The sequence below is a fragment of the Amphimedon queenslandica genome, unplaced genomic scaffold, assembly GCF_000090795.2.
Source record: "Amphimedon queenslandica unplaced genomic scaffold, v1.1 AMPQUscaffold_13301, whole genome shotgun sequence".
Classification (NCBI taxonomy): Eukaryota; Metazoa; Porifera; class Demospongiae; order Haplosclerida; family Niphatidae; genus Amphimedon; species Amphimedon queenslandica.
The window spans coordinates 137,384-155,912 of record NW_003546463.1 but is presented as its reverse complement, the minus strand read 5'-3'; the positions used below and the strand labels follow the sequence as shown (position 1 = coordinate 155,912).

Here is an 18,529-nt window from a genome sequence, read left to right as displayed (position 1 = left end):
CTCTTGATATTTCCTGCATCTCCAAGAAACCAACACACTCCATGCATCTTGTATTAGGAACACATTATGACAAGGTGAGTGATGCTACATGTACTTTAAAGGAAAAGAATGAAATTCTAAAGTCTTCAATGTCTTCGTTAAAATCTCACTTACAAAATTGCGTTATTCACCAATCTGATGATGATTCTATTATATTTCCTGTCAATACGATGGCTGAATCAGAAGAAAGAGCTAAATACAGTGAAGAGATTTGCAAGGCAATATGGTTGGATGGTTCCGATGCTTCACTCGAAATTAAAATACCAATTCGATGGTTTGCATTTGAGCTCTCTTTGCCCGAGCAGAGTATTGTATCAGTTAAAGAAGCTTTATCTATTGGAGAACGATATAGCATGAAAGAGGAAGATACTAAACAAGCTCTGAGATATTTTCATGATGTCAGTCTCATGTTGTATTATCCAGAAGTTACAAATGTTGTCTTTATTGATACTAAACCTATCCTTGAGATTCTTTCACAATTATTAGCTCTCACATATGTCAATGATAGAAATGCCCGAGCATTAATATTAATCAAGCCAGTTTCTCAAATTGTCACTAATAATCTCAAGGAAGGATTTTTCAATGAAAATATTTTTGAGCATTTGAAGTCAAAATCTGTTGTTTTTTCCCTGCCAGAGTTCCAGTTGCCTCACCTAATCAAACTCCTCCTTTATCTTAATATCATCACAGAACTAAAAGATGAACAAAAAGGACAATACTTCATTCCTTATGCTCTTCCTTCATACAATGAACCAATTTTAATTAAAGAGACTATTGCTAAGCCACTTCTTATAGTCTGGATGGAAGAAAAGAGTGAAGAGATCTTACCAGTTCCTACAGGATTGTTCCCTTTAACCATCGTACATCTACTTAATCAGAAAGAATATGCCACTAAAATCTCTCCATCAACATCAGAGTATTATAAATTTAGAAATGCTATGTCCCTAAAAATAGCCTTCAAAGGGAAGGAGGACACATTTCACCTCATCAACCATTATACTCATATTGAGGTGTACTTTACTGGTCCTACTGAGCATTGTCTGCTAGTACATGAGCTAATCACAGCAGCTATTGATAATAGCAGTAATGCCATGCATCTGAAGCATAATTATGTCAATGCATTTGTTTGCCCTACAAAGAGGAATAGCTGCTACTGTATTGTTAGATCTAACGAAGATGGTAATAATATTGTCAATTGTACAGTTTGTCCTGTATCAGCTACTCTCAGTAGTGATCATTGGTACTGGTTTGAATCAGGTATGTACATGTATACTAACAACTGTTATTCATAATTATCACTTTTGTATAGGACCTGCTGAGAGTAACAATGGAACACAAATTAGTGATCAGTTATCAGATGAAAGTAAGGAACTATTATTATTATTATTATTATTATTATTATTTTATTTTACCATAGACCCTCTATTATACAAGAAGCCAGAAAAAGATGATCTCATGAAGCTATTCATCGATTCTGCTGCCCATTATATGATAATCGGCATTGGATTGTCTGTCAATGTGGCTGACCTCACTCCTCTTCCTAATCTAACCATAACCAATCTCATTCAAGTATTTCAGAGGTGGAGTGACTCCAATAATGATTTCACTTGGGCTAAGATTCTAAAAGTTTGTAAAAATTTCCCTAATCAGCTTGGAAAAGCAGAAGCTGACCTCAAAAAATTCCTCTCATCACCTGACGCTCGTGACAAATATTTAAAATGATAATTTTTTATCATGTCTTATTACAGGTATTATTACTAATTATTATTATTGTTATTACTTTTGTTATTATTATTTGTTGTGCTTTTTTTCCAGGGAAAAATTATAAAACAGTATTTCTCCAATGCCAACTTTTAAGTACACATCCAGTTACACATTCAATTCAAAATTTCGTGTTTTCAATGAAATTTGCTCAAAAGTTAATATTTGTGTGAACTAATTTTCGTGTTCTGGCCATAGTCTACATACAATAGAATGGCATTAGAGGTGGTTTAAATTTCATGGATTTAAGGTGAGCACGAAAATAACGAAATTTAATACGCCTCGAAAATTAAGACGCGTACGGTAGTATAGCTAGTATCATTGAGAATGCAGTAACAACTGATGACTAAATTCAAGTCATTACTGACACAATTTAATCAATGTTGACACCTTGAGGTGTAAATTATAGGGTGAAAATTTCACTAATTGTACTTTAAAATAAGAGTATAGGTTCATTTACATGTATATGAATTGTCAGTTGTTCAGAGTTCTACTTGTCCTTGTTTCCATTACTTTTTTTACAAATTTGCTCTAGAATCCTACTCAATCTTGTTTTTTTATTCTTATGTACATGTAGTTGTTTTTGTTAATTTTTTAAAAACATTTATAATAATTATTTCTTCAGATGGTGTCCATTGGTATTGTGGTATTTTAGTATTAATTGTTACACAAACAATAACAGTGTTCAGTGAAACTGCACTGAAGTACTAATTTTGATACAAGTCCTTGTTCAAGAAGCAGTGAGAGTATCTAGTTTACACATCATCCTTGCAAACCTTCCTGTTGTCAAGTCCCTGATCATTGCATGCCTATATAGATCTTTTGCACAAAAATGTAGCATCAGTGTTTGACCTGCTGGATATAATTGGTTCAGTATAATATGTATAGTGATTTGTCACCTTATATTTGACTTAAATGAAATTCTTCTGCTTTACATAATTCCAATGCGAAAAAGTGTTGAGATACTATGAAGATGGGATGAAGAAACAGAAGTAAATGTTAAGTTATAAAGTGACAGTGACTGTTTGGTTTTTTAAGTTGTCCAGATCCTAATTCATTGTACCTGAAACATTGGAACATTATTGTTACTGTATATAGAGCTACCTGATTTGCCAGCAGTGATATTTTTGAATGTCATCTTAGTTTTATTGCTAAGCATCTGGAAAATGCATAAGTTAGATGCATCATCATTAGCATATATAGCTCCTCCTTTAGTCACAGCAACATTGTCAATGAAAGTAACATTATATCCATTACCAGGAACTTCAGGATAAATATGAGTGTTGCCATTAAGATCAAATGCTGCTCCACTCTCTGCTTTATTTCCTGAAAATGTAAGATCACCACTGAGCTCAATCTCAGTGTCAATCACTTTAAATACTGAGCCATAGTTATCAGAAAAATCACTGACCCCACCAATACTAAGTGTTGCGAGATTTTGAATTGTGAACACTGCATTTCTGGAGTTAGTAACTTTAACATCTGTTAATTAACATGTTATTGGACACTTTAATATTAGTAAGTACAATGTTCAATACTTTGCACTGATTGTTCTCATGAGGATAGTGAGTTCCCGCATGCATGCATGACCCTGTTGTTAAAGCTAAATAATTATTTCTACTGAATTTACTATTGTTAACAATGACAGTGATATTAGACATAAATGTAGGCTGAAATACTCCAACATAAACAGAATTAAAACCAGTCTTCATGTTTTGATGCATGTTTTGATAAAAGATAGTGCTTTATTTTGGCAGCACTTTATTTTGGCAACTTTGCTGTAAAAATTGTAATTGGTGGTTTTTACTTCGGCGATTTTTTTATGTACACGTGCATTACTGAGCATGCGCATTAATGATTGGCGGTTTTAATTTTGGTGATTCCACTTGCAGACCGCCAATCGCCAAAATAAAACCCTGCCAAATTAAAGCGCTATACAGTATTGTTTTAATTACCGTCATATTCCAGAGTCTATCCACTAGTGATGGAGTGTTGAGGGCTGACTCACTCTTACGAGTGAAAGGAGTCTTCTGACTTAAACTGTGTAGAATGTTTAACTTGCTCATGCACATAATAAAGACACACGAACCCATTTCCTTACTTGATGATTGGCAGCTGAGATGGATCATCAATTATATTCAGCAAATAATTGAGATCCTCTTCGCTTTAAAAATAAATATACAATTCCAATATAAAATGAGTTGAATGTGAGTACAACACACCTTGTATTATATCAGCTATCATTTGAAACACAGTGACACATATATCAATGAACTGATTAGGCCTGTGTATTGTTAGATGTACATGACTACACAAGTAATTATTGTCACGTACTGATTGTATTGTTTGAATATGGTGCTACTACTGGGAAGACGACCCATTCTTTGGAGAACACGAATAGCCTTTAGGCAACTAATAAGATTCACATCAAGATTAGGGAGAGAAATAAAGAGAAAGAGAGAGAGAGAGGGGGGAGGGAGGGGAGAGAGAGAGAGAGAGGGAGGTGGAGAGAGAGAGACAAAGAGAGAGGAGGCTCAGTATACCTAACAGTGATTGGTTTCTTGTATGTTGGTAGGATTGTATCAATATTGAGAAACTGGACTATTTCTTGCAAAACAATCTACAAGCACACACAATAATAACGAAATAAACCTTTAAATAATTATTATTATTACCTTCATGTCAGCTTGAAGAGACTCCAAAGGATTATCTGATCTATCATGATAGCAATTAAATCATCAAATTGTACACTGCTTATACTAATCAATACTCACTGCATGGATTGAAGGACAGCAAGAGGAGGAGTGACATATTGTGATAGAGCATCCACCAATGAAGCACGGAAATAACCATCACAATACTGGAGAGAAATGGAGGAAAGAAAGAGAAAGAAGGAAAGAGAGAGAGAGAAATACATTGTGTAAAAAAATAAGAGGGAGGGGAGGGAGAGAGGTAATACACGTATACATGCAGATACACATATGAAAGAAAGGGATTTCTGAGAGTTGTACATGTACATGTACATGGTCATAATAAGAATAACAATCACAAGTGTAGCTTAAATCAACCTCAACCTCACTCTGCCCTCTCACTTTATTTGATGAATTGTCTGAATATTTAATGATGTCTTGTAACAGAGTCAACACCTCGGGTGGACAATGACCGTGGGAATTCCTCACACTAGCAATGAGACCAGGCATTGCCTATTGATAACAATGAACAACAACAGTAATGCAATAATGAGATAACAAAAATGATAATTCATCTCTTTATGGGATGAATTATCCATGGGATAGTTCCATTATGAATCCATAGGTATGTGTACTTGTTGTGGATGAGGGATGATTAGTAAGGCTGTTGTATGAATTCTGTATTTCACAAGAATCACAACTTGGCCTACATGTGTGAGGAGTTACTACAAAGCTTTATAGTGCATGCAGGGCTATATAGAAACCAGGCTTCACTAAAATAAGGCTACAAGGCCTTAAGGCTCTTGTATGAATTCTGTTTTTATAACAACTTGGCCTATAGTGTAGTGGAGTAAAAAATAGGCTTTATTTCTACAAGCACAGTAGTGACAGTGCATGTATATGTTGTCAAACTATACATGTAGGGCTATATAGAAACTAGGCTTTATGAAAATAGTAGTAATGAAAAGTAATAATAATGATAATAATAATAATACTTAAAAGAAAAATGAAAATAGCAACAATAAAAATGACAATAGCTAATGAATACATGAAAGTAGTAATTTTAATAACAATCACTATTTGTTACATGTAACTGTACATGTACCCTATGATATACCATACCTTGTGTATAAAGTAATGAGCTATATTAGTGAAGTCATGAGACCTCACAAGAGTTGTGTTAGAATATTGAGACACACAGAACAACTGACGATAGAGTCTCACTAATAGATCAGGGCCAACACCTTCACCAGATGATATCAAATCACTAACAACCTATTAATAATAATAATAATAATAATAATAATAATGTCAATAATAATAAACAACAACAGGGCTAATTGCCTCAATGCACATACTTGTACATAAAGTGATAGTTCAATATTTTGTAACTATAATACATGTATCACTTGAAATTGTATCTGTATCACATGAAAGTGGGGTAGCATGAACATGTACATGTATACATGTAATATGTACAAAAACATGGCAGTCAGACATGGGATCAATTACCATATAGCGAGAAATTTTCGTGGCCCAAAAATTTTGCGGATCCGTCTAAAAATCAATTTCGTGGCTTTAATTTTCACGGTTTTCTACTTTTCGGCCATCTTGAACAGTATTAAATTGATTTTCACAAATTTTATTTTCGTGAATTTTGAAAAAAAAAGCCGCAAAATCCACAAAAATTTCTCGCTATACAGTATATCAAAATAACACACACACACAAACACAGAATTACTATTATTGATATTTTGGCCACATTTTGGAACAACTATCAATTAATTTTGATTGAAATCAGATCAAACTTTCTACACAACATAATAGCATGTATACATCAGAAAATGTAATAAAAATGGAGAATTCTCTCCCAATCATTCTTGACCAAATTTCACCAAAGACCCAAGATACAAACTTGCATGCGGGTAACTTTGGAAGAAATTAATAATAAATAATTACTTACATGAGCCAGTGCTTCAATAGCTTTTATCCTCACGTGATAATAAAATGATGAATTAGTAATGGCTTCACTCAATGCACTGACTGCTGATTGTGATGGATACTCCTTCAAAGCATCAATAGCCTGTAAAGAAAGACTTTAATTACTACATGTACATGTACATGCATGTAATGGTCATCTGTCTGCTAATAAAATATTGATACATGTAAATGTGCATGTATACATGTACATGTCAAAATATCTGACATTCTGAATCATGAGAATTTTCCAGAAATCGGTTAAAAATATCACTAAATGCAGATTTGTGCCTTGCAGAAAGTTTAAGTCAATGAAATTTACTAATGATGAGAAAATGTTTGGTCAAACTAAGCTTAGTCAAAAAATTGGTTTAGAAAATGTTTTTGCTTTACAATTTGCAATGCAATCAATTCTATAAAAAATCCTGAGTGAAAAGAAATGGCGAAAACATACATGCATGGATGCAAGTTTGGCAATTACATATACATGTACATGACTACATGTAAGAGTACAGCAAAAGTACGAGTCTTACTTCAACTTGTGCCACCACATCTCTTTCATACTGGAGCACATTGATCCACACTGTGTCCGGTAGTGATGGCTTCAAGTATCGTATCCACTGCATCTCAGGATCAACCCTAACCCACAGCACAGGGACTTCAGCACTACAGGGAAAATATATATTATACATGTACATTCTACATGTACATGCAATGTGGTGGCATTTGGAGCAACTTTTAAAATTCATAAAAAATTCAAATTCCATCGGAATGAGTTCAAACTTTATACTCGACATAAGAACATATATACGTAGCACAAAAAATTATTAGAATGGAAAAATTTTCCCTTTTCATTTTTGATGAAATTTTGCCAAAATCGCTGTACTATAGTACAGAGACTTTGGCCCAATTTTTGAGTAACTTAAAAAAATTCATAAAAAATCTAAATTTGATCGGAATCAGCTCAAACTTTCTACACAGCATAAGATCATGTATCTGTAATGTATCAGGAAAAATTATAAAAATGGTAAATTGTCTACTTCTCATTTTTGATGAAATTTGGCCAAAATCGCTGTACTATAGTACAGGGACTTTAGCCCGATTTTTGAGTAACTTTTAAAAATTCATAAAAATCAAAATTTGATTGGAATCAGCTCAAACTTTCTACACAGTATAAGATCATGTATATGTATCAGAAAAAATTATAAAAATGGTAAATTCTCTACTTTTCATTTTTGATAAAATTTGGGCCAAAATCGCTGTACTATAGTACAGGGACTTAAGCCCAATTTTTGAGTAACTTTAAAAAATTCATAAAAAATCAAAATTTGATTGGAATCAGCTCAAACTTTCTACACAGCGTAAGATCATGTATATGTATCAGGAAAAATTATAAAAATGATAAATTCTCTACTTTTCATTTTTGATGAAATTTGGCCAAAATCGCTGTACTATAGTACAGGGACTTTGGCCCAATTTTTGAGTAACTTAAAAAAATTCATAAAAAATTAAAATTTGATTGGAATCAGCTCAAACTTCCTACACAGCATAAGAACATGTATATGTATAAAGAAAAATCATAAAAATTGAGAATTTCCTCCTTGTAATTTTTATCTAAATACTACATACTAACTAAAGTACTGGGAGACAAGGCTGCATGAGGACTATGCCGAAATCCTGTGGAAAATTTGTCCGACTGCCTCATCAAAATGGCAGATTAAATTAAGCAATGTTCAGACACAATATCTGAATGTTATTTGAATGCAAATTCAGGTTCTGTAATACATGTACATGATAAAAGTACATTTAATGGCATAAGTCTTGTTGAATCATTATGTATGGCATGGACCTACTCTAAACTGGAGACTTCTATTTCAATTTCTTCTCCGTGACACAATGGCATCTTCCTTTTCTTAGCTCTGAACATAAAGTAGTAAGAGAATAAAATTAGTAAAAAATAAAATTAATAAATAAAATTAATAAATAAAGTAATAAATTATAATAAAATTAATAAATAAAATTAATAAAAGTAATAAATAAATAAAAGTAATAAATAAAATCAATAAATAAAATAATAAATTATAATAAAATTAATAAATAAAATTAATAAATAAAATCAATAAATAAAAATAATAAAAGTAATAAATAAATAAAAGTAATAAATAAAATTAATAAATAAAAGTAATAAATAAAATCAATAAATAAAGTAATAAATTCTAATAAAATTAATAAATAAAATCAATAAATAAAATCAATAAAAGTAATAAATAAAATTAATAAATAAAATTAATAAATAAAATTAATAAACAAAAGTAATAAATAAAATCAATAAATAAAGTAATAAATTCTAATAAATTTAATAAATAAAATCAATAAATGAAATTAATAAAAGTAATAAATAAAATTAATAAATAAAATTAATAAATAAAATCAATAAATAAAATTAATAAAAGTAATAAATAAAGTAATAAATTATAATAAAATTAATAAATAAAATCAATAAAAGTAATAACTAAAATTAATAAATAAAGTAATAAATTATAATAAAATTAATAAATAAAAGCAATAAATAAAATCAATAAATAAAATCAATAAATAAAATTAATAAAAGTAATAACTAAAATTAATAAATAAAGTAATAAATTATAATAAAATTAATAAATAAAATCAATAAATAAAATTAAGAAATAAAATTAACAATAAAATTACTTTACAACCATCAATAAAGTAGAGAGAGGGAGTACTAACTTGCGTATCTTAGAGTGACAAGGCAGTTCATAGACAGACACACTCTCCTCCACTTGTATGGTATGAGTGAAGTACCCATCATACTCTTGGACTGATACTGTCATTGGACCCTATGGTACATGAATAGCCAATAATAACATACAAGAACTATATACTACTTACATGTAAGTAAATTTATAGGTATACATTGTAAGTACATGTACATGTTTAATATGTAATGACTTTTCATATTGGCGGGTGGCTTTAATTAAAATAGCAATGATTGCAAGATCAAACAATAAAGCTACAGAGCTATACAAAGTCTTACATAAAATGTACATGTATATGTACATTACATAGTGCCAATAGCAATACATGTACAATGAACATTGTGTGAAATTTTTTACACAGTATTCTCGCTAGTGAGGATAATGAAACTACATTGCAAATAATAACAATAATAATAATTAACTCACTACAAATTTCTTTCCCCCACCAGATCCTCCTCCTCTTGGAGTGTCTTGTGTCATGTGAAGCTCCACAAGGTTCTTCTTGCGAATGTAGTTAAAGGAGACATGGAACAAGGGGGCTCCACTGTGACCAACCCACTGACTCATGAAGTGGGATAAGTCTTTACCAGAAACGGTCAATACTAGCTTTAGGAACTAAAAAGAGAATAATAATAGTCATTAATGGACAAGTTAAAATAGATTGAAATGGGTTTTAGTGAAGACAATAAAACTACTACTGGTGGTTGAGGATTATGACTTTTCCATTCCAGGAAGGCTACTCTGAGACTGCTAATAGGTGAAGCCATGCAATGAAATGCCACAAGTTTAGATTTGATTAACCACTTGTCATTCCATGAAAACAGCTCATGGTGTTTACCCATTATATGCATGTATAAACTCTTTTTCTTATATCATACGTACATGTATTGTTCTTTTATACATGATTTCATTTTATACTTGTCATTCAATAGGATCTTTGACAAGCTTCTATGTACAGGTACATGATCTTTACTGATCAGTCATAATGTCTGTCAGTGTACATGTACATGTATGTACACAATGTACATGTATCATTAATACTATAATATGTACATGTACATGTACTTACTCCTGCAGTGGATAAATACACAGACTGCCATTGAGAATAATCAGTTGAAGCAGAACCTCCTGATGAAGCTAAAGTTAATATCTTATTGAAGACCTTGAGAGAGAGAGAGAGAAAGATAGAAAGAGAGAGACAGAGAGAGAGAGAGAGACAGAGAGAGGGGGAAGAAAAGAGGAATAGTTCACATAATATGTACATTTACAAAGAGCATGTACATGTACATTGTACATGTATACTAATATTGATAATACCAAGAGTGGATAATTATTTAGGGAGAGTGTCTAACGTGCCTATAATCTGTGATACCACAGCGCGTATGTTTACATAGCAATGATAGCATGGTTATTAGCACCAAGTAAGCATTCTTGCGTCCTTATATTCATTCCAAGTCAGAAAGCTGCAAATAATAAATAGCCAACCATTAGAAGAACATATTCCTGTGTGCTCCTCCTTGTTTCTCGCACTACATGATCCTCAGAGTGGAGATATAAGTCTTAAAGTTGCCTGCATGCTTCAAGCGCCATTTTATTAACCACACCCATAATTTTGAAGATTACTGGGATTATCTCCGTATACTTGCAAAAAACGGATGTAAACATACGCGCTGTGGTATCACAGAATATAGGCAGGTTAGACACTCTCCCTAAATAATTATCCACTCTTGATAATACCAATAATCCCTTTTTAATAGCAAAGAGGTGAGTACATTTTTTAATAATTAAGATACATGCAGATGATAAACGTAAACTACTATTTATTTTAATCATTTACAGATATAAATCATGCAACATGTTTAGCAAAGCATGTTCAATGCACAGGGTACCTGTACTAAGAGATCATGGCCGATCTTCTGCTGGAGCATTCTTAATATCAAGTGTCCTTTAGAACGTAAAATGGAGAGCTCCATTTCACTGTGTGAATGAAAGGATGTGGGAGTCACTTCTAAAAAATAACAACAACAAAAAAAGAGTAATGATAATAAACAACAACAATAATAAACAGAACAACAATAAGATCATCATTTGGTAGATTAAAAGGAATTATAAATGAACAGACTAGACCTGGGCAAGCAAGAAAAACTACAGCTTAAAAATGGCAACAATAAGTACTTAAAAACTCTTCTATTAATGGATAGGCTAGCTACATCTGTTGTATATTTTCTGAAATGCATGTACTTATGCTGTGTAAAAAAATTGAGCTAATTCAAAATTTTTAAATTTGCTCAATAATGTACATGTAGTAAAAAAATTGCTGGCATGCTCAGATAAAAAACAGATGACATAGACATACATGTACAGTCAAGCCTCTCTAAAGCGAACACCCAATTAGCGGACACCTCTCTATAATGTATAGTTGCTCTTGTCCCGGCCATAAGGCCATTGGGTAGTGTATAAATAAACCTCTGTATAGTGGAACCTCTCTATTCTGTATAATGGACAAGATTTACTGTCCCCACACATCTACACGTGTACAAATTAACCTCCAACAGATGAACATGGCCCACGCAATTGACTTTCTAATTAACGCGCATCTAGAAAATGGCAGATTTTCTGGTCTGACTAGCATGGGATAACCTCCGATTTAAGGACACCTCCATATAAAGGACAGTGATGGCTGGCCCATAGGTGTCCATCTTAAAGAGGTTTGACTGTACATACATGTACATGTATTCTGTATTGGAAATTTTGTAATCACATACACATGTAACACCATTATATTCCAAAATTACACATGATAATTCTCAGCCAACATTACCTCCTTTGGTTAGAGCCTCACACAATGGAGGAAGGTAATTAGTCTGCTCATACTCACAAACCCTCTGGTGCTCCTAATGGAAACATAATAAAGCCACACCTACTGCCACACCCACTCACACTATTAATCCAATACTGGTAGTCTGTGCCACCAAACATCTTCCTACAGAATAGCCCAGTGATGAACTGAGAGATACTGACAGGTAACCACCAATCATTCCTACATTGTACATGGATAAAGAGAAAATCAGCATAATTTTATATAAGCGCATTGGCATTGGAATTACCAGGAAATAAAGTTTTTTCTGACACAATATGTACTGTTTTAGTTAAAAAATTTTTTTTGAACAGTGGCATAAATTTAGTTCTACTGTTGTTTTATTAGTAAATATGATCATTTGATGGTGCATAAAAATAGTCAAGTGTGTGATGATAATTACATCGATACTCACAAAAAAGAGTTAAAATGAATCATTAATATCATTATCAGTTTATACCAGCTATTATTATCTGGAAGTGAGCTACTGTATTTTATTGATAAAATTAAGAGCATAAAATTTGGTGAAATCCAATCCAACAATTAGCATTTTGACAAACAACTTAACAAAATTGGACGTTAAAAATTTGGTAAATCAAGCTCAATCAGCAAAAAGTTACTCCACCACTTACATGTATTTGTAAAGTACGAAATTTTGATAAATTACCATTTCTAAATGCAAATGCTAAAAAGGTATGCACATGTACATGTACATGACTGTAAATGATTACATGTATAATATATTGTATTGTGGGAAATTTTGGAGGGAATTAAATTTGGCAATTTTGGTGTTTTGATAGCCATTTGCCAAAATAAAATCCACCATTTTGAGCCATTATACGCATGCTCAATGGCACGTGGCCACAAATTTACCAATCATCAAAATTTAGCAATTCGCCAGATTTAACTCCCTCCAAAATTTCCCACCATACGGCATAGTTAATGTACATGTACATTGTATATGGACTAAGATGTACATGTACTGTATATACATGTACATGTACATGTATAATTGTACATACACGTACCATGATTGTGGTAGTAGATAGCATTCAAAGTATTGTTCAGCAATGGCTAGTGCAATAGCTCTCCTGCTAGTCATGACTTGATCAATGATTGTGTCAGGATGAAGTAGGTTAACACTGCAGAGCGTGAGACCAGCATAACTGGTAATGTCTTGATATATCCCATCAACAAAAACCAGTCTGTACTGGTTGTGGGGGAACCTGGTGCTTAACAGTTCCTCGTAAAAACCAAACACCTAATAATAATGACAATAGTAGCTTTAAAATATTGAGTCAATAACTTATGAACATTTTTAAGCTGACAATATGTGAATTTGTACAATCAAAATAAGCAGAGAGATGGTTCATTTCACTTCATTTTACTTATAGTCAATCAAACTCTTGCTATAATTTCCAGTGCATGAAACAGCTCTTATGGATGTTTCAAAAAAACTTACAGAAATATTATTAATATTACTAGGTTTAATACAAATTTTTCTATTATGTCGCTGTACATTATACATCAATGTACATGTAGATATTACAGTATGTAATGCATCAAGTGAACACAAGGTTACCTCGTGTGCAAAGCTGACAGTGTTCTTAAGTAAAGGAAGAGTCTGAGTTGGAGCATAATGAGTGACGTCAGGTAACACTGAATCAGGATAGGCTTCAAACATACTAAAAACAAGATGAGTAAAAACAGTAATATACATGTACATACATGCATATTAATTTTTAATTATTAATGTATTTATTATGATGAAGGAATGAACTGACCCAACTGCAAATCCAATGCAAGAAGCTGATGTAGGAAAAGAGAGTGAATAATGAAAGGATTTCTTTCTACCATCAGCAGACAATACCTACAAAAATAAACAATACTGAAAAAAGAAAGCATGCATTGACAAGCATTGTAAACATTGAAAATGAAAGACAGAGAGAGAGAGAGAGAGAGAGAGAGAGAGAGAGAGAGAGAGAGAGAGAGAGAGCAGTATAATTCATTTATACATTACCTGATCAGTAAGTTCTCCACAGCTAACCGCTATCATTGATGATGGCACCGTCAAATGTATGTCCCAATGACAGAGCTCAGCATAAGAATCAATACATGGAAACCAAAGCCTATAGAGAACATCAGAACAAACACACAAAATTAATGTGCAAAATTTTATAGTCTATTACCTTGATGAATTCAACCAGCCATAAGAGTAGACATGAGTATATGCCTTTAAAATAAAAGAATAATTAAAAATGCACATCATAGCAAAAAAAGATGAACAAATAAAGATTGGAAAGGATAAAGGTTAAGGTCAAAGGTTACCGGATGATCAGTAGAAGCAAAGTACACACCACTGACTGGCTGCTCTAACATGAAATCAATCATAACTTTAATTGGAGTCGGCTCTATAAATAAACCAATAGACTATAATGAATAATTAGTGATAAAGGCTTTACCAAATATTGACTCGATACTGTAGACATCCCTGGGTATCTTGATAACCAGCTCACCGTTACCCTCTCTGTAATCACACGACTTGATAGCATCAGTCAAGCAAGTGCTGTAATACTCTAAATTCCGTCTACAAAATCATAAACAATGAAAGGATTAACAATGTCACTATAAACACTGAAAGGAAAAGCATGAGTTTTAGAACAACATTATAAGAAAGCCTCTTCTATAAAAAAAACAAGAAAGAATTTGTAATATGCATGCATACCACCTCATGAATACACTACAGTCTACAATGAGAAAAACACTTGAACCAGTAAGAAATCTTACATGTACATTGTATGCACATGTACATGTACATGTGTACTTATTAATTCAGGTGAGCAAATTTAATTTACTAAACAAATGAATACATACACCTTTCTTTAATTTATTGAGGTTTTGTTGTGTACATAAATGTACGTGTAGAACTACAAACAGCAACTAAATTAGTTTCAAGCTACACAAATAAATGATGGAGAAATCCAATTGCAGAGTATTACTGGTACAATATTACTATAGCATATGTACATTGTACACAAATCTGTGTCAAGATGTACACGTATCAAAAAAACTCACTTCTTAGTGTCAGGCGGGCAAATTGAGAGAGTTGGATCAACATAAGTAAAGTTTCCTTTCCTTGACTCGTTAATAGTTACCTTTAATATTCCTTTTTAATTCAGTAAATAATGTTAAAACTCAACAACAAATAAACTTAAAATTGCTATTATTATTATTATTTAATAGGATACGACATTGTTTACAGTTCAGCGGTAGCTTGTACAGCTTGTTTGTAGCTGTTGTAGGAAGAACGGTTAACTCAGTACTGCCCTAAAAATACAGCACTGAAGCCAGACCAAGTACAACTACCCAATATTATAGCCGGTAGTCTTGGAGGGGTTAAAAATAACTTTCAATTTAGGCAGAGCTCAGAAAAAAATAAAACCTATCACTTTTATTGATTAAGCATTTGCTCAATTTGTACAATTAAAACCTCCACATTTTACTAAAATATAAAATGCACTGCTATCAGGAAATGCTTACTCTGATGACTTGCTTCTTAAAATTAAATTCACTCAGATTGAGTACTTGATGCAACGTACTGAAATAATAAGTATAATTACAGAGAACGATATGTATTGAGGACTTATAATTTGAAGGGTCTCCCGTCAGGAGAAGAGGAGATAGCGGAGGAAGACTGCCTTTTAAGCTTAACACTCATGGCCACACGCCGACATATTTAAGTGACATCACGTGACGTGTAATTAAATTTTAACGCCCACTCAATTCAAAAGTCAAGAATAACAAATTTGAACAACAAAGTCAAACACTACAAATTTAAAGTGTTAAAATAATTGTTCTAGCAAATTTCACACACCAGGAACCAGTATAAAACTAAGAGGGTGAGAGTAATGGTTCTCTTACTCTATCATAAGGTTCAAAAAATGATCCACTCAAATTATTGGTTCTTTGTGATCTTTCTTCAAATCGCCGCTGAAGTGACAAATGATACCAATAGCCTCGACACTTAATCTTCATTTTATCCAATAAACCAGTTACACAGAGCAAGTGTAGAATGATAACACCTGCAAGGAAAAGTGTCATTATACTGTATAAAACATCAGTAACAACCACAAACTGAAAATACTGGCCATTTTTAATGAAGTACCAATCAGTTCCATACGAAACAGACATCAATGAGAGCAGAATAAAATTTAAAATATTTAGTGACATCTTTTTAAATGGTCGGGCAAATCCTTCAAGTGCAGTGTAAGTGGTGAGTATTGGTGCAGCAATTGCATAGCACACTAGCACATTAAGACCTCTAAATAGAGCACTAAGAGTGTAAATGAAAATTATAACAATGAGACGGGAAACAAAAAAGATTTCTTTATTTCTTTTGTAAGGAGCATGTATAGCTTCATATACAGGACGTATATATTCTCTGATCCTATAATTGATCCTCATTAGTGGCCTACCAGCTAACAATACAGTCATGTATACACCTAATATAGGACCAACTACCAGTGATGTAATGATCATTAGCACTAGATGACTCCCTTTACCATACTCTTTTGTAGAATCTCTGAACCAAGCACTTTGAGTTTCACTTGTATTAGTGTATACATTGATTGATGTGAATACATCCATTATTGATCGGGATAATGTTGAGAATGAGAGATGAACTACAGTGACCAATACCTGTATTGATGAACCTGATATTCTGTTTGATAGTCGAACTGAAAAACGACTCAGTACAATAAAAAATAATACTATTGATATGAGGTAAAGTGGGTACAATAAACAAAAAAAGGATTTTTTAATTTCAGTCATTCCATTGTAGAAACATAAAGAGAAGTTAGGCTCAAGCAGAAGGATACTTTTTACCAGTGTGCTAGCTATATTGTAAGGTGATGGCCTAAGATAAATCACTGCTATCATTTGTGCACAAAAGATGATGCCATTGAGTGTACCAGTAGTTAATGTGAGTCTCAGTGCATATAATAAGCATATAAACATAGGACCACTTATTGCATATACTATTATCATTAGCAACCACCAGTTACTGCATTTCTTACATTCGTTTGATCCAAACACTACACTATAACCAGGAGAACACTGTGAACATAAAGGTCCTTCTCTATTTGCAAGACAGAGTGGATGAGTTTTGTGAGGATACTTATGATCATCAGCCACAGTTACTGTAGTACTGTTCACAATAAATGCTGAGTCAGAACTAGAGCTGCTACTTTTATCAAAACTACAATATATGTAGCATGACTCTGCTGCTCCAATCACTGCCCTGTTGTTGTGAGTCATAGGTCCAATCCACGTGAAAGGCGGTCTTAGAATATAAAAAATTGAATGCATAGTCCAACAGTCAGTTGGCTTAATACCAATTTTATTCAGAAAATGCAGGCATACACACTTTCCTAGTGTGATATTGAGACTAAAACCTATAGGGCAATCAAATAACTTGAGTTTTATTTTGAAAACTGATTTAGTAAAAATTGATGATATAACCAGAAGGTCATCTGTAGGATTTGACTTGTTATAAAGCTTGAGCAGTGTAATGTTGATAATATTACATTGATGCTTGTTTGATAGAGCATGTGTGGCATCATATGCTGATACTGACCATGCAGGAATGATATTATTTGGTGCAGTAATTCGTAGCCCTATCGCAAAACTTACTATTGCATAGTCCATGGTCAAGTTATGCCTGTATAGATCCTTTGCATGAAGTGGCAGCATCATTGTTTGACCTGGATATATTGGTTCAGTATATAATAAGTATAATAATTTGTCACCTTTTAATCGGCTTAAATGAAACTCTTCTTTTCTACATAACTCCAATATGAAAGAGGGTGTTGAGATATTATGAAGATGAGATGAAGAAACAAAAGTAAATGTTAAGTTATAGAGTGACAGTGACTGCTTGACTTTTTGAAGTTGTCCAGATCCTGATATATTATACCCATAACATTGGAACATATTGTTACTGTATATAGAGCTACCTGATTTACCAGCAGTGTTATTTATGAATGTCATCTTAGTTTTATTGCTAAGCATCTGGAAAATGCATAAGTCAGATTTGTCATCATTAGCATATATAGCTCCTCCTTTAGTCACAGCAACATTGTCAATGAAAGTAACATTATATCCATTACCAGGAACTGCAGGATAAATATGAGTGTTGCCATTAAGATTGAATGCTGCTCCACTCTCTGCTTTATTCCTTGCAAATGTAAGATTACCACTGAGCTCAATCTTAGTGTCAATCACCTTAAATACTGAGCCATAGTTATCATGAAAATAACTGACCCCACCAATACTAAGTGATGCAAGATTTTGCATTTTGAACACTGCATTTCTTGAGTTAGCAATTTTAACATCAGTAAACATGTTATTGCACACTTTGATATTAGTAA

General features: G+C 32.7%; 1 protein-coding gene and 2 long non-coding RNA genes across 4 annotated transcripts; 1 reads left to right on the top strand and 2 right to left on the bottom strand.

Annotated features, from left to right (window-relative positions):
• The first annotated feature begins 1,226 nt into the window (after positions 1 to 1,226).
• Positions 1,227 to 1,486, top strand: LOC109583518 (uncharacterized). The gene is made up of 3 exons (XR_002185561.1): positions 1,227 to 1,296; positions 1,349 to 1,402; positions 1,457 to 1,486. It is a non-coding gene; the product is annotated as an uncharacterized LOC109583518 (long non-coding RNA).
• Positions 1,487 to 2,414: 928 nt separating this feature from the next.
• On the bottom strand, positions 2,415 to 3,513 carry LOC109583516 (uncharacterized). Of its 2 annotated transcripts, none has more exons than XR_002185558.1 (3): positions 3,173 to 3,513; positions 2,700 to 3,126; positions 2,415 to 2,652 (listed from the first exon to the last, which is right to left on the bottom strand). It is a non-coding gene; the product is annotated as an uncharacterized LOC109583516 (long non-coding RNA). The 2 variants fall into 2 exon arrangements; XR_002185559.1 differs by having other exon boundaries at positions 2,635 to 2,655.
• Positions 3,514 to 3,897: 384 nt separating this feature from the next.
• On the bottom strand, positions 3,898 to 15,850 carry LOC105313461 (transcription initiation factor TFIID subunit 2-like). Its single transcript, XM_019998902.1, has 28 exons — positions 15,749 to 15,850; positions 15,642 to 15,696; positions 15,350 to 15,428; positions 15,177 to 15,267; positions 14,564 to 14,688; positions 14,430 to 14,512; positions 14,291 to 14,334; positions 14,122 to 14,230; positions 13,886 to 13,971; positions 13,684 to 13,786; positions 13,130 to 13,362; positions 12,185 to 12,284; positions 12,066 to 12,138; positions 11,134 to 11,252; positions 10,314 to 10,406; positions 9,671 to 9,859; positions 9,216 to 9,325; positions 8,321 to 8,386; positions 7,001 to 7,133; positions 6,454 to 6,573; positions 5,613 to 5,765; positions 4,893 to 5,003; positions 4,575 to 4,660; positions 4,476 to 4,515; positions 4,344 to 4,420; positions 4,135 to 4,212; positions 4,016 to 4,084; positions 3,898 to 3,964 (listed from the first exon to the last, which is right to left on the bottom strand). Exons 1-28 carry the CDS (start codon positions 15,817 to 15,819, stop codon positions 3,898 to 3,900), a joined length of 2,763 nt encoding a protein of 920 aa, XP_019854461.1. The 5' UTR covers positions 15,820 to 15,850.
• Between the last annotated feature and the right edge of the window lie 2,679 nt (positions 15,851 to 18,529).